The sequence below is a fragment of the Ursus maritimus genome, unplaced genomic scaffold (assembly GCF_017311325.1).
Source record: "Ursus maritimus isolate PB19 unplaced genomic scaffold, ASM1731132v1 scaffold_17, whole genome shotgun sequence".
Classification (NCBI taxonomy): Eukaryota; Metazoa; Chordata; class Mammalia; order Carnivora; family Ursidae; genus Ursus; species Ursus maritimus.
In genome coordinates this window covers 29,639,006-29,655,560 of record NW_024424119.1, presented here as the reverse complement: position 1 = coordinate 29,655,560, position 16,555 = coordinate 29,639,006, and the positions used below count along the sequence as shown (strand labels likewise).

Genomic DNA, 16,555 nt, shown 5'->3' with positions numbered 1-16,555 from the left:
AATGCTGTTGGGGGTCAGTGGAAGGAAAGGGGATGGGAAGTAACAGACATTATTTAGTCCTCTCATCAGTTTTACAAAGCTCATTGTTGTCAAACAACATCCTTAAGGTCAGGTGGGTAATAAATCCGATTGAACTGATCTAATCCATCACAAACCAGTTTTTATGCATAGGGAATTAGGTAGAAGGTAGAGATAAAATTGGACCAGCAGCAAGGATGACAATGCCGCTGAGTGACAGGCCCAGAGTTCTTTAAATTTCCCTTGACAAGAAATAGGGCTAGTTCCTAGTTACAGGAAGAGAAGAGGGCACTTGAGCAATAAAGGCTGAAGAAAACTGAAGCACTGTGCTTAGATGTTAATTTATAACCGGACCACACCTAGATCTCTCAATGGCTTTGTAGGTTCATTTTTCATTTTGGTAAAAAATACATAATATAAAATTTACAATTTTAACCATTTTTAGTGTGAAATTTAGTGGCATTAAGTACACTCACAATGTTATGCAATTATCCAGACTACACTATAGGTTGTGTTGTTTTTTTTTTTTAACTGTTCTCTATTCTTCACTGAGCTTACTCAGCACAGTCCTATGCACATAGAAAGAGCTCCAAAAATACATGGTTGTCTAGATACTATCATGTCCATGTGATGATAATGAGAGGATGTGGTTACTTTGCTTATGTTCCCAAGTCATTTGGTACCTAAATGGAGCTTCTGTGAGTCTTGACCATGTGGTCATGAGAACTCAATCACCCTGGGAATAGTAATCAGTGGTTCTCCTTTGAGCTTTTGCCTAATACATTCTGTTCCACGTCCTCACACAGATCATTATAAATAGGACATTTGTATAGAACTATGGCTATAGCCAAAGTCTTCCTACACAAATCGTCCTTAGATTAGGGGTTAGGAGCTGCTTACGTAATCTAATTGGATATATAATTATTAAATGGCCACAAGCCCTCAATTTTCCTTTCATGTGCCTATCCCTCTGGAAGGGAAATGCATTTGTCTGGAATAAGAACTTTGTACATGTTTAGTTTCTTAAATCAACTTTATTGAGGTATAATTTACATATATTATAACTCACACATTTTAATGTGTAGGTATCAATGACTTTTGACAAATGTATATATTTGTATATACCATATACAGATTTTACAAACTATATTAGATCAGAGAATTAGAATAATTGAATAAATCTCAATTCTGAAACAACAAATATTTGGGGGTTGTTATTATTCCCTTTTATATGCAAGTATATGGATAGATTATACAGATACTTAATCCAGAAACTTCAAGCATTTTGCTTCTTCTGATTTAGAAGCACTGAAAAAAGAAGATGCTTTAAACAATTTACTGATGTTCAATTTTAGGTATTAGATTTCAAGGAAAAAATACAAAAACTAGAAAACAAGCAGATGAAGGGACTGAAAAGCCTAGAATCATATTCCAGAAGAAACACATTAGAGAACTGAGAGTTCTTGAAAGAAAAAAATATGATGAGGTTGGATAGGGTGAGGAAGGATAACGTTGGTCTCAAAAAGGTGAAAAATTTTATATGGAAAAATGACAAAACTTGCTCAGTATATGGCTCCAAGAGGACAAAAAGGAAGTTATTACAGGGCAGAGTTTATATAAGGAAGACCTTCTAAGAGGTAGAGTTTCCAAATGGAATGGCTGAAGTGTAAGGTATCCCTGCACTGTAATTGTTCAAAAAGAGGCGAAAAACCATTTACGCGAGAAGCTGGTGCAAGAACAGAAGAATTAGATTAGCTGGCCTAAGTCCTGTCCAATTCTAGTTCTGAGATTGTGTAATCCAGGGACTTCTTGTACTTGAAAGCCAGATGTCAGGGAAACCATAATTCAAAGATGTAAAACCCCCAGATCATGGTTTGATCAAGAACGAAGAACTAAACCAAGGCAGAAGCACGAGTGCAGGTTTGATCTTGTCTGTGCATACAGACACACACACACATCCAACCTTCCTATACTTCCTGGGAAGGAAACATAAGGATAATTTAGAAAAATAATGACAAAAACCTATTCTGTCTTTCCCACCAAATCTACTTTATGTTCCCTCATCTATGTTACCAATATCACCGGTTATGCAATTATGCAGAATAAAGCCTTAATGTTTGACTCTTCCATCTTCCTCCAATTTCTACTAAGTCTACCCCAGAAATACCTCTCAGCTGTCCTTTATACTTTATATTGCCTTTATACTTATATTGCCATTGCTCTTGGTGAAACTCTTGGTATTGATTCCTAACTAGTCATCCTGCCTATTACCTCTCCTTTCCCAGAGCCATTATTCACACTGCTAATGGTAATCTTTCTCAACTCTAACCTGCTCAAAAAATCTATATTGGCTCCTTAATGCCTACAAATTAAAGTTCAAATTCTTTGGCTACAATTAAAGTTCAAATTCTTTGATATGGCCCTCAATGCCATCTCAATCAGGCCCTCACACTCCTTGCTTTGCTTGCCCATAGTATCTCATGCTTTGGTTATACTGCAATACTTGCCATTCTTGAAAGACCATACACTTCTCTACTCCATGTCTTAGTTCAGCTGTTTTCAAATGCACCCTTCCCCACTCCCACCTGTGGACATTTTATTCAATTTTCAAGGCTCAAGCAAATGCTTCCTATCTCAGGAAGCTATCCTTAATGCTTCCACATCACAACCCCTGCCCCCTCCCCTTGGAATAAATGCTTCTGCTGGAGCTGATAATACTTCCCTTCATACCTCACTCTTGCACTAATAATCATGCTTGAAATTTCAGTTTTTGGGGTCCAAGCTTATCTCCACCCACTATAAATCCTTAAACGCAGAGAATAGGCCTCATTTATTTCTATAGCTAACTTTGTCAGACCCCTGGTGCCAAGGTTCTAACACAGTACCTTTTATATGACAAATGCTTGATAAATGTTTATTAAATTAATCTGGAGGTTGAGGACTATTAGACTTCTATCCATGGCTCAATACCAGTCTTAAAAATTGTAACTTCTATTAAAATTTTATTAAAAAGTGTAGGAATTAATAAAAGCTCCTTATCCTATTAATCTAATATCTCTGAGACAAAAACAATTATAATACTTACATTCACTAGGAGAGAGAAATCAGTGACCAGTTGGCTAAGTTCAATTAAGTCCTTAAAAAGAGAGAAAAGAAAAGGAAGTTACTTACTTTTATGTCTCACAGCTGCCAAAATGAAAATAATCGTTAACATACCGCTTCTAAGGTTTCCCATGATTCTGCAGCATTTTGATCTCGAGGGATTTCAGGCAACGCATACACCTGAGTCATACTCTGAGGGTCAGCTTCAGCCTCAGCGGTGTGAAGTGTTCCTGGATGAACACAGCCTCATGTTTAGGGTTTACGTGCTTTGTTAGGAAGCAGATAGCATAAATCAATTTTGTAACACAATTCCCATGTAAAATGCTAACTAACTGAATTCAGGCTCAAAGTAAATTGATTATTCTATAAAAATAGATATATCTATAGGCAGATTGTTCCCAGGTTAACAAATATTTTTTTCTTCAATTCTACAAAGTCATCTCAAAGAAATGGCTACAAATGCCATCTACCCAATCTGAATAACGAGAGCTCAATGTGGAAGAAGGAAAACTATTCTATTTGGCCAACATTCCACGTAGAGATACCCACTAGAAATAGGTTTCATACTTTCAGTGTAAATCATTAATCTTTTCTTTGGGGATTTTAGTAATAAATGTCAGATCCATAAGGTGTTAAGAGTAGGAAAGTGATGTGTTTTTTTGCAATGAAAATCAGTCATTTGGGGTAACAATAAATCTGTCATCAAATGAACACCTCTTACCCTGTGGATCTGTTCGCACGTATTGTCATCCTTCTTCTAAGAGTCATTTTTCTAGCCCATGTCTCCACTGCTTCCATTTCTTTTCTGAGTTTTAAAAAGTCATCAATCCACTAAGGCCTTCCTCAGTAAAACTGCTATGATGACGAATTAATTTACACTCCAAACTCCACCTTCAAGTCTTAATTTCCTTGTATTGGTTTCACCAACCATACATTCATTAAACTGATATTGATCGAATGCCTATGAAATGCCAATCAGTGTACTCAGGTACTACAGACACTACGGTAAATCACAAAAACAGCTCCAGGGAGTCAACACAGTACAGTGGTTAAGAGCATGGGTCTAGTCAGAAAGACCTGGGTTAGAATCCTGGTTCGGCTAATTACTAGCTCTTGGACTCATTTTATTCATTTTTAAAATAAGGTGAAAAGGGCACCTGGCTGGCTCAGTTGGAGGAGCATGTGACCCTTGATCTTGGAGTTGTGAGTTCAAGCCCCACACTGGGTGTAGAGAATACTTAATTGAATAAATAAAAACTTAAAAAAAATAAGAATAAAATAGGGTGATACGTATTTATTTTGCACTGTGCCTGGCTTAAATATTGACTATGAGTGGCTTAATAGTTACTACTACAATAAATAGCCATTGCTACCGCTGCTATTATTAATGGAACTTACCATATTATGTACAGTACGCTACATTAACAGGGAAGTGCAGTATAGCCTGATAAGAACTATGATATGACTAAATGTGGAACGCTATGTGAGTACAGAAGAGAGGTATTTAACCTATACCTATGGAGGGGACAGTAGTTGGAGGTTTTGAAGCAGAAGCCTGAGGATGAACAGAAATTACATAGGTGAGGGGCGCCTGGGTGGCACAGCGGTTAAGCGTCTGCCTTCGGCTCAGGGCGTGATCCCGGCGTTATGGGATCGAGCCCCACGTCAGGCTCCTCCACTATGAGCCTGCTTCTTCCTCTCCCACTCCCCCTGCTTGTGTTCCCTCTCTCGCTGGCTGTCTCTGTCTCTGTCGAATAAATAAATAAAATCTTTAAAAAAAAAAAAAAAAAGAAATTACATAGGTGAACTGGGGCAAAGGTGGAGGAAAAGCAGAGTATTCAGGTCAGGGAGAATAATATGTGCATGGGTTTGGGAACTGAAAAGAGTTCAACTGAAATACAGACTACGAAAGAGAAAAGCAAAGGTTGAGCTTTCCCGGAAATCTAAGGTGACATTATTCATGGCATTGTAAACTATGCTAAAGAATTTTGTTTTTCTCGTAAGATCAATATGGAACTATTAAAAGGAGTTGGAAACTACTGGGAAGCTGGAGGGTGCCATAATCAGATTTCAGATTTAGAAAGGGAACCATAGCTGTAGTGTGAAGAATAGATTAAGCATAAAGTTGAGAGGTAAAAAAATAAAATTAAATTAAGAGTGAAAAGCGAGGCTTTGCAATATGTCCAGTGCAAAATGATGATGGTCTGCTCTAGGACAGTGGCAGTGGAAATGGAAAGAAGATATCTGAAGGTCTAATTCCTTTTGTTCCCCTTACTTCAAGCTCAAAATACCTACCACTTTAATATTATCTGATACCCGTTATGTATTGTGTTGGGTACCAAGGATGAAAAAATGAGTAATACAAAGGAGATGTTCTCAAGGAATTTATATTCTAGAAGAGTCAGACATACATAGAGACAATCCTAAAATAGTGAGAAAGTGCAATGGTATTTAGATAAACAGACACAGATACAAACAATATTTTGTGGGCGTTCCAAGCTTGGGAAGGCATTTGACCCACCTTAGTGTGGTGTGCAGTTTATGAAGACAGCTTCCTCGAAAAGGTGATCTTATGAGACAAAGAAAATAGGAATATAAATTCTACAGAGAGAGACCAGCATAAAAAAGGCCCTCAAAGAAGAAAAGATAAAGCTTAACATAAAATCAGCAGGTTGGTCTTGCCACAGGATGAAGTAAAAGACAGAGTTACAAACACAGACATTACATAGATGGTTAGGAGGGGCCTTACTGTGGACCAGTTAAAGACTTTGGACTTTATCTGGCAGACAGTGGAGAGCTACTGAAGTGTTACATGCAAGGACATGACATAATGACCTGTGACACCTAATCTACTCCTAAAAGTCATAACTCTAAGTTCATCTTCTCAATTTCTTTTTCATCCTAGCCTATTTTATAAAACTGCATTGCTACTTTACTTCTGAAATTTATGAAATTTTTACCTCTCGAGGAAAAGAATCTGTTTGAATTATTTAGGAAGGGCATAGTCAGTTGACTAAAAAATATTTTGTAGGCTTATCAGAATTGACAGTGTTCTTTTAATTCTGAATTTTAACTTATCTGAATACATTTCCTTATCTTAAAGGAAGAGCAAAAACACCAGATAAAGTTTTACATTACAACATTATGGCAAGAATCCAATATTTTAAAAGCTCTCTGATTTTTACAAATGTTTAAAAGAGTTACTTACCCTATGTCCTTATTTATCACATAAAGACATTTTCATTTTCACATCAATCAAGATAAATGAATTATTCTAAGACTGCTCTTCCACTTAATATTTCTATTGTAATAAGAACTCCAACTTCTTTAATCGGATGATGAATAATGATAACTTTGTTATCATTAACAGACCAAATGTAAAGCAGAACTTTATAATTACAACATCCACTCTAAGGATTTTTATAAGCCACAGCCTTTATACTATAATAGAGGATTTAAATGAAGTATGCCAGGGTATATAACAAAAAGAGGGGAGATTGTCATACATAATTCTTTATCTAAAAAATGAAGGGGTGGGAAATGTTTGGCATTTTAAGCAAACATAAAAGATTTCCCCTGGTAAAAAATAAGAAGTGTTTAAGTCATTTATGTCTCACTTGAAACCAAACTGCGTATGCATCTTAGTTCAAATGGGGTCTTAGAACAAAGAAATCTGTTCTATTCCATGGAAAATCCTGCTGTAAACTTACAACTCTGAACATCACTAATCAAATTGAGGCATAACTAACAATTAAGAAAGAAACCCTTTAATTTCTATAACGTCCATAATTCATTTATTCCAGCTTATATTAGAAATCACTACCTCAGTGAACGTCCATTGACTTTGAACTTTTGGAAATTGCTACAGCCATGACAAGGAAAAACACTGAGACAGATTATAGCCGCAGGAAAGAAGGATGAAGAACTCACCCTGTGCACAGAAGTCAAATTGCTTTTGTTTTATATGATGAAATCATCTAAGACATTTCCATCCACATGCAAACAACTACAAGTGTAAAGGGCATGAAGAATACATGTATCACTTCCCACTGTTTTTCAAACTCCAGTTTTAAAATCTTATTATTGACTACAAACTCAAATAAAAATGAAGATATTTTTAGTTGAAGTTAATTACACAGATATAAGAATTTTCCCTTCTCTCCATATATCCGAACATTCTTTGTCTTTCTCTCCCTATTTCATTAAAGGCAATGATTCTACTAAGAATAAAAACACAACATGTAAGAAATTTCCACTAAACTTTAATATGTTAGGAAAAGTTTCATTGTAAGTCTAAATTAATTCAAAGGCATTTCCTGAATTTTTCATGTTCTGACAGCTTAAAAATAGTGAAATTAATCTACTGATCACCTATATCAACCTATCTATCAAAATAAAATGATTTCTAAGTCATGGCTTAACTTAGCTGCAAAGGAGGATTTTTAAGAAAATTAAAACCAACAGAAAACATATCTTCTGAATGATACACAAAACTATCCACATGCTTCACAAAACTGTTCACTACTTGTATATATACCTGTGATAAAATCTGATATTTCATCAAATTCAATATACGCTCTGAAGTCCCCAGCAGTTTTAAGATTGGATTCTTTTCTTTTGTGAATATTTGTTTAAAATGTAATAAGATTCTGTTCCTATTGCACTGGTGAACTGTATGTGCTGGATGGGGAGTAAGAAAGACAAAGATTCACTGATTCACTCTATATGACTTGATACACCTTTCTAAATACAAATCAAATTTGTAGGTTCATCACTTCTCTTGGTGGGAAGCAATATGCTAAAAATGAAACTAGACACACAAGTGAGACAGAAGGGAGTTTCTCAGATCAAGCAAGATTGGCAGAGAAGATTTGCTTTAGGAACTCTCAGAATCTGGACAAAAGAAGCAGCAAAATCATCACAGCTTCCCCCTAAACTTAATAAGCTTCTTTTACTCTCCAGAGAACATAAAACATCCTATTCTACTTGTTATTTCTATCTGTAAATGAAAAACTATTTTTGTATTTTGATCTCACTCATGGAAATGTGGCAACATTGCTCCTGAATCTCTGCTGATATTTCCAACCAATTTATTTAGAATCAGATTGAATTTTTAAAGGAAGAAGTATTTTAAGGCACTTAACTTCTATGCAAATCAAACACATTTTTTCTGTATAGGCTGTCACTACTATAATGAGTATCTAAAGCAAAAACAAAGAAAAACCAGAAAGCATAGGATAAAAACATGTAGAATGACAGAAAGGAGTCCATAACTAGGAGAACACACATGGAGCACACTCAATTCCTACTCCACTATTAAGGTCTTATTTAAATTAGTTGCCTTGTTTTCATTATTCTTCTTTCCCATCCTCTCAATTATTTGTTAATGATATTTCTGGATTTAAGGCAGCCTAGTAGAAACTCTTATATTTGGTGAAATGCTCAGTCACTTACTTGGTGAGACAGTTCATTTTAACTGCTTAATGTTAGCAATGGATTCAAAGTCAAAGCATGATTTCACCGGTACACCATTTGGAATTTGAAATTCTATACATTGTTTTAGGTATAACTTAGGTATTTTATAAGAAATGACTGCCTCAATCAAATCAGCACTAGGTACAGAGATTTAATCTTGTAGTTTCTCCCAGTAGCAAGTGATTAGGTCTTCAGCTAATTTGATGTTCCATCAATTGAGAAATTTGAGAATCAAAAGAGTTGGAAAATGAATTTCATCATTTCTTCTCCTTCATCCACTGGCTCTGCCTCATTCGTTTTCATGTTCTCTCTACACGTGCTTCCTCAAATTTTATTATATATATTTTTTAAGATTTTTTTTTCTTTGACAGAGAGAGAGACAGCCAGCAAGAGAGGGAACACAAGCTGAGGGAGTGGGAGAGGAAGAAGCAGGCTTCCCGGCGGAGCAGGGAGCCCGATGCAGGGCTCGATCCCAGGACCCTGGGATCATGCCCTGAGCCAAAGGGAGCCGCTTAACGACTGAGCCACCCAGGTGCCCCATATATATATCTCTCTCTCTTAACACCAGTAAGCTTCCTACAGAGAAATTTAATTGCCAGCAAACTGTTAAACTGCCTTCTTCTAATAATCACCCAGTTAATCTGATGATATATAAACCCAAGTTTGTTGAGCCCAAACAGTCCTACTGGCAGAAACTCAAATAATGCAATAATAAAATACAAATTAAAGCAAGTATTAGAATAGTATATTATAAGAAACTCTCAGAACTCAAAATTTTTATTTGCTAGGGAATTGCTGGTGATGGGCAATTCAAAACTAATTAGCAAGAGAGACTGATGTCAGCGACTCCAGAAATTCCAGCGTATCTTCAATTCTGTTACCTCCATCACAACTGTCACAATGTCTAGGTAATTAAGATGTCTAGGCGATTAGACATTGTTACAATGTCTAGGTGTTAAAGCAGGGTAACTGCTTAATCATATGGAAGCCGTTTCTTTATACATGCACATAAAGTTATCAGTTCACACTAAATGATATGAGCAGCATTTAGGCTCATCAATATGGTGGTGATAAGTATATATGGACAAAATAATGTAAATGGTAACTACGAACTATCAGAAAGCATTCTTTCCAAATACTCTTCAACCAAGGGGCTGAGTGCTAACATCTCCTTCTCTCCAAAACAACACTTTAGGTACTGGTTATCCACAGAGTGTAGTGAGTATAGTACATCTGAAATTACAAAATTGTCTCTAAAAAGATATTTATTCATTCACATTTATGCAACATTTACATATGGTCCAGTATGTGCCAAGCACTATGTACCATGTGCTAGGTACTAAGGATACAATAAAAGCAAGATTACCAAGAAACTGTGGATGATAGCCTAAACGTTTCCTCTAATTGTTTAATTTCGACTTCCCTATAAATTACTGGCTCATTAGTGCTGAAAATATAATATTAAAAATAATCTGGTTTTGGAGATAGGGAATGGTATAGGAGCCTCCTACATAAATGAAAAGATGAAAACTGGGCAGGTATAACATCTCTGATTCTAATTTATATTTATACCCCACCTTTACCGTTAAGATTTAAAGCATCTCAAAACATATGTAAAAATATAACAAGATAGCATAAATTAAAAGAGAAACAAAACAGGAAATATGAGGGGAGCAATTATAAAATAAAGCCAGGACAGTTAAAAACTTTGGCTTCTGGTAGTTAAAAATATCAGATGTTAGCATTCCAGTAAATAACTCAAGTAGAGAAAACTTACCAGTTATGCCATCCAATACCCATTGGATTAAAAAAAGACCCAATTGTTTTCAAGGACTATTATGTATTAAACTAAGAATTTTTTTTTCAGGGTTCCTTATAAAGGCATTACCATAATGCAATTAACAATTATCAATGACATCCTTAAAAATACAATGACAAGTTTTGCTGGACTGTTTAAGAGTATCACTTCATAAAAGCTAATAGCATGACCCCCAATGCAGATACATATCTATATATAGATATATACAGATATAGATATAGATATTTAATGTTGTCAGTTAAATTCAGAAAACTGAGCTTGTGGGGGCGCCTGGGTGGCACAGCGGTTAAGCATCTGCCTTCGGCTCAGGGCGTGATCCCGGCGTTATGGGATCGAGCCCCACATCAGGCTCCTCCGCTATGAGCCTGCTTCTTCCTCTCCCACTCCCCCTGCTTGTGTTCCCTCTCTCGCTGGCTGTCTCTATCTCTGTCGAATAAATAAATAAAATCTTAAAAAAAAAAAGAAAAGAAAACTGAGCTTGTGGATCTGATGTCCCCTATGAAAGAAAATCATAATGCCAAAGAAAGAGGGTACTCCTGGACATAAAGGGGGCATACTCTGCAATCAAGGATGACATTCTCCTTAGGGAATATTATAACCTTTCTTTTTCAATACATAGATAAGTAGGGACTTGAAGCCTGGAAGTTCCACTCTATACAGCATAGCTTCAAAATTTTTATCCTACAAAACTTCTAGGGTATGCATTTCTAGGCACACTCAGGGTCCAAGAATTCAACATACTGAAACAGAAGGTGACCCACGGAAACTTACGTATCTGTAATAGCTATACAAGATGCTGAACTTTAACTGCATTACTATGATCAAGAATAAGACTTAGTACGTTACCACCAACAGTCATGGATCTGGTCAAAGAAGGCTGTAATAAAGTTTCTTCATCATTAAATTGTTTCTTAAGTTCTTCTACAGATTCCAGATGGAGTTGAAGAAATTCTGCTGTTGCTGCTGATGCTTCTTCTTTAACAGGATCTATCATTCTCTTCAGAAGTACTAGATCATCCTTTCGGACTTTCAAACAAAGTTTCTCCATTTCCCGGATATTGGAACGGAGTTGCTATGAAAGAAAAAAAAAATCATTAAAGCCACCATCTCTTAATATAAAATACCTTTATTTTCAGAGGTAATCTGTGATAATGGTCGTGAATGGAAATGATTTCAAGTATTCTCTACAACAGAAAGTATATATAACATTTTTCTATTTTTCATGTCTCTGGCCAAGTTGAGCTTCTTGAGAACTCATATCCTCATACTTTGAATTTATTCAGCATTTTTTCCTTCATTAAATGTGATTATTACAAAGGTAATAAAAGCTCTTTATAAGAAATCAAACACTGTAGAACATATCAAGAAAAACTTACTGATTTCCCCCTTCACCAATCCAACCACCTCTCTAAACTCAGTCCCTTCCACACATTTCCCACTGCTCATGCAAACATTAACATATATAAGACTTTCCTTCTTTTTTACAAAAAAAATGAACTACATTGTGTAAAATAATCTATAATTTGTTATTCCTCACCCCAATAATATAACAATACCATTATGGATAGCCTTCTTGGTTAGTGGGTATACCATATTCCATGGTACAGATATAAAATCATTTATTCAATGACCCCTGCGAGTGATCAACAGTCATTCATGTTGTTTCCAAAACAGAAGTCCTTGAATATATCCTAAATTACCATAATAGTATATATTATAGTATATACTATTACACTATATTTTGTAGAAATTATTCCCAGGGGCGCCTGGGTGGCACAGTCGTTAAGCGTCTGCCTTCGGCTCAGGGCGTGATCCCGGCGTTATGGGATCGAGTCCCACATCAGGCTCCTCCGCTATGAGCCTGCTTCTTCCTCTCCCACTCCCCCTGCTTGTGTTCCCTCTCTCACTGGCTGTCTGTCAAATAAACAAATAAAAAAATCTTAAAAAAAAAAATTATTCCCAAAATTGAGAGTACTCAAAGGATCATGTGCATTCTCATTTCAATAGCTATTATCAGTTTTTTCTAAATAACAATTCATACTACCAAGGAAGTATGAGTGCCCATTTCCCCCCACATACTGCCAGTACTACATGTTATCTCATTGTTGCTTTAATTTGCATTTCTGAGTGTAGTTGTCAGATTTGTATCAAATGATTTCTCCCTCTTTTTAGAATCGTCTACAGACATAATCATCAATTTTCCTCTAATATGCTGATATGGGCAGGTTTCATAATGTAGAGCTATCTTTACTTTCCTGAGATAAACTACTCCTGGTCACATATATAATTTTTTGGATTCAATTAGCTAATAATTTATTTGTACTTTCAACACATGTCTGTCTACATGTGTGTGTGCCTGCGTGTGCATACATGAATGGTGTGTTTGTCTATATTATCTTTACTAGATTTTTTTTAAAGATTTTATTTATTTATTTGACAGAGAGAGACAGCCAGCGAGAGAGGGAACACAAGCAGAGGGAGTGGGAGAGGAAGAAGCAGGCTCCCAGCAGAGGAGCCTGATGCGGGGCTCGATCCCAGGACTCCGGGATCACGCCCTGAGCCAAAGGCAGACGCTTAACGACTGAGCCACCCAGGTGCCCCTATATTATCTTTACTAGATTTAAACTCATTTTAACAGGTTTAAGGTTGTGCTAACTTTATAGAACGAACTGGGGAGCTTTCCATCTTTTCCAATGGTCTATACTTCAAAGAACAAAACAACCAACTATTCTTTGATAATGAAATAGAACTAACTTGCAAGAATGATCTGAGTATGATGTTTCTGTAAAATGATAGAGCTCTATAATATTTATCATATAATTTAGAATATATTCTGGGGTGCCTGGGTGGCTCAGCTGGTTAAGCGTCTGCCTTCAGCCCAGGACGGAGTCCTGCATTGGGCTCCCTCTTCAGCAGGGAGTCTGCTACTCCCTCTCCCTCCCTCCCTTCCCCAGCTTGTATTCTCTCTTGCTTGCTCACTCTGTCTCTCAAATAAATAAAATCTTTAAAAAAAGAATATATTTTAATATTTCTCATATAGTATTGTAAATTCTTCTCCCCTATCGCACTTTCACAGGTACTAATGCAAATTCTGTATAAAGGACAGAATGTATTAATTTCTTTTATTTCTGAAGTACCTACTCTGGGTGAGGTATTATACCCTATGTTATTACATTCCACATTATTACATTATAGAAAAATCAGAACAAAGAAAACTTGTTTAGGATTTACTTAATTTTACCTAGCAGCAAAGCTCAATTAAAACCCAGGTATCTTTTTGTTAAGTTTTAATTTTAATTCCAGCATAGTTAACATACAGTATTAGTTTTGGGTGTACAATACAGCGATTCAACAATTCCACACAATACCCAGTGCTCATCACAACAAGTGCACTCCTTAATCCTCATCACCAATTTCACCCATTCTCCCACCTCCCTCCTCTCTGGTAATTACTGGTTTGTTCTCTAGAGTTAATAGTCTGTTTCTTGGTTTCTCTTTTTTCCTTTGCTTGTTTTGTTTCTTAAATTCCACATATGAGTGAGATCATATGATATTTGTCTTTCTCTGACTTATTTCACCTAGCATTATACTTTCTAGCTCCATCCATGTTGTTGCAAATGGCAAGACTTCATTCTTTTTTTTTATGGCTGAATAATATTCCTGTGTGTGTATGTGTGTGTGAGAGAGAGAGACAGACAGACAGACATCTTCTTTATCCAGTCATCCATCCATAGGCACCTGGCCTGCTTACATAATTTGGCTATTGTAAATAATACTGCTATAAACATAGGGGTGCATGTATATCTTTGAATTAGGGCTTTTGTATTTTTGGGGTAAATAATCAGTAATGCAATTACTGGATTGTAGGGTAGTTCCATTTTTAACTTTCTGAGGAACTTCCTTACTGTTTTCCACAGTGCCTGCATCAATCTGCATTCCTACCAACAGTGCATGAGGATTCCTTTTTCTCCATAAACTCACCAACACTTATTTCTTGTGTTTTGATTTTAGCCATTCTGACAAGTGTGAGATGATATCTCATTGTAGTTTGGATTTGCATTTCCCTGATGATGAGTGATGTTGAGTATCCTTTCATGTGTCTGTTGGCCATCTGGATGTCTTCTTTGAAGAAATGTCTGTTCATGTCTTCTGCCTATTTTTTAATTGGATTAGTTGTTTTGGGGGTGTTGAGTTGTATCAGTTCTTTATTATTTTGGATACTAACCCTTTATTGGATATGTCATTTGCAAATATCTTCTTGCATTTAGTAGGTTGCCTTTTAGTTCTGTTGATTGTTACCTTTACTGTGCAGAAGCTTTTTACTTTGATGTAGTCCCAATAGTTTATTTTTTTTTATTTCCCTTACCTCAGGAAACATATCTAGAAAAATGCTGCTATGGCCAATGTCAGAAAAATTACTGCCTGTGCCCTCTTCTAGGATTTTTATGAAAACCCAGGTATTCTTAAATGTCCAACAATCTTCCCATTAAATCTTCATATATATATGTATATATATGTATATATATATATACGTGTGTGTATATATATATATATATATACGTGTATATATATATATACACGTATATATATATATACACACACACACATATATAAAATTTCCCCCTCATCTGTATAAGAAGGGAATATAATCAAGTAAAATTTATTTACTTTATTCTAGTAAAATTAAGAAAAATTCTGGAATGTATCTTGCAAGATGTTCTGAGTGAATAAAAAAGTTGTACTTCTATCCTGCCATGACTCTATACTTCCTTTAACCATCTGTCACTATTATGTGAACTAAAAAACCTAAGGATAACTATACTGTAAATTAAAAAATATGTGATATGCAAGCATTAATATGGAAAAATCATAGAACCTAAGGATAACTATACTGTAAATTAAAAAATATGTGATATGCAAGCATTAATATGGAAAAATCATAGAACCTAAGGATAACTATACTGTAAATTAAAAAATATGTGATATGCAAGCATTAATATGGAAAAATCATAGAACACACAGGTCTATGTTATCATCTAGTCCAACCTTACAATTTTACGAGTGGGAAACTGGACTCCAGATGAACACAGTGGTAGAATTAAGTCTAGTGTCCAGTTTTCAAGTGCTGGAACAGTATTATTTCTAACACACCACCAACTCTTGGCTGTACAATTCCCTTCTGAACTATAGTTGTAAAGCTTGGTTACATAGTTGTCACATAGTCCACAAAAATACTTTAGGTAGTATTATCTTGGAGAAGCATTAAAGTTTCTGCAGTTAATGAGCATTTGCCTATGACATGTTCTTCCTATTTTATAGAATTTGTACATATGTTTATGTCCCCAGGCAAATTACAGTGTCCAGGGTGGACAGAAAAATGTTAAGAGAAAGAAAGAAAATACCCACTGAACTATAAAATCTGATACTATAGTAACAAAAACACCAATAATGGCTAAATTGGTCCACTGTACTATGTATTTACCTTCTTCATCTTGTTTTACCTTCACAACTTACCTTTGAAACAAATATTACTATTATTCATATTTTACAGAAGAGAAAATTAAAGCAAGACATTTTTTTTTTAAAAAGCCTAGGATTACACTTCTAGTAAAAAGTACAGCCAGGAATTAAATCCAGGCTACAGAGCATATGTTCTCAACAATTTTTCTACATAGCTATACTATCCAACAGAAATATAATGCAAACCACAAATGCAAGGCATATATAGTTTTAAATTTTCTAATAGTCACATTAAAAAGTAAAAAGAAACAGGTGAAGTTAATTTTAATGTTTTATACATTACACATCCAAAATACTATCATTTAAACATGTAATCAACATAAAAATTATTAATTAAATATTTTACATTCACGGCACATCTCAATTCAAACTAGTCACGTTTTTTTTTCAAGTGGGGCTTGAACTCATGACTCTGAGATCAAGACCTGAGCTGAGATCAAGAGTCAGACATTTAATTGACTAAGCCACCCAGGTGCCCCCAAACTAGCCACATTTTAAGTGCTCAACAATTACATGTGGCTAGGAGCTACTATACTGGACAGAACAACTATAGAGTCTCTCCAAAATCAAATACAAGGAACATATGTGAAAACTATAAAGTAGGTGTTTCTGCCTCTGGGT

General features: G+C 35.6%; 1 protein-coding gene across 5 annotated transcripts in view; it reads right to left on the bottom strand.

The window, feature by feature from the left end:
* Positions 1-16,555, bottom strand: part of STX17 (syntaxin 17) — a 62,450-nt gene that overhangs the window by 16,248 nt on the left and 29,647 nt on the right. For all 5 annotated transcript variants that reach the window (XR_005835220.1, XR_005835219.1, XR_005835218.1 and 2 more), the window contains exons 4-6: positions 11,261-11,486; positions 3,235-3,350; positions 3,104-3,154 (exon numbers count right to left, since the gene is read on the bottom strand). Coding sequence is in view for 1 of the 5 variants with exons in the window: in XM_040631664.1 (XP_040487598.1) it covers positions 3,104-3,154; positions 3,235-3,350; positions 11,261-11,486 (393 nt within the window). In the remaining 4 variants the exon portion in view is untranslated. The remainder of the gene's footprint in view (positions 1-3,103; positions 3,155-3,234; positions 3,351-11,260; positions 11,487-16,555) is intronic.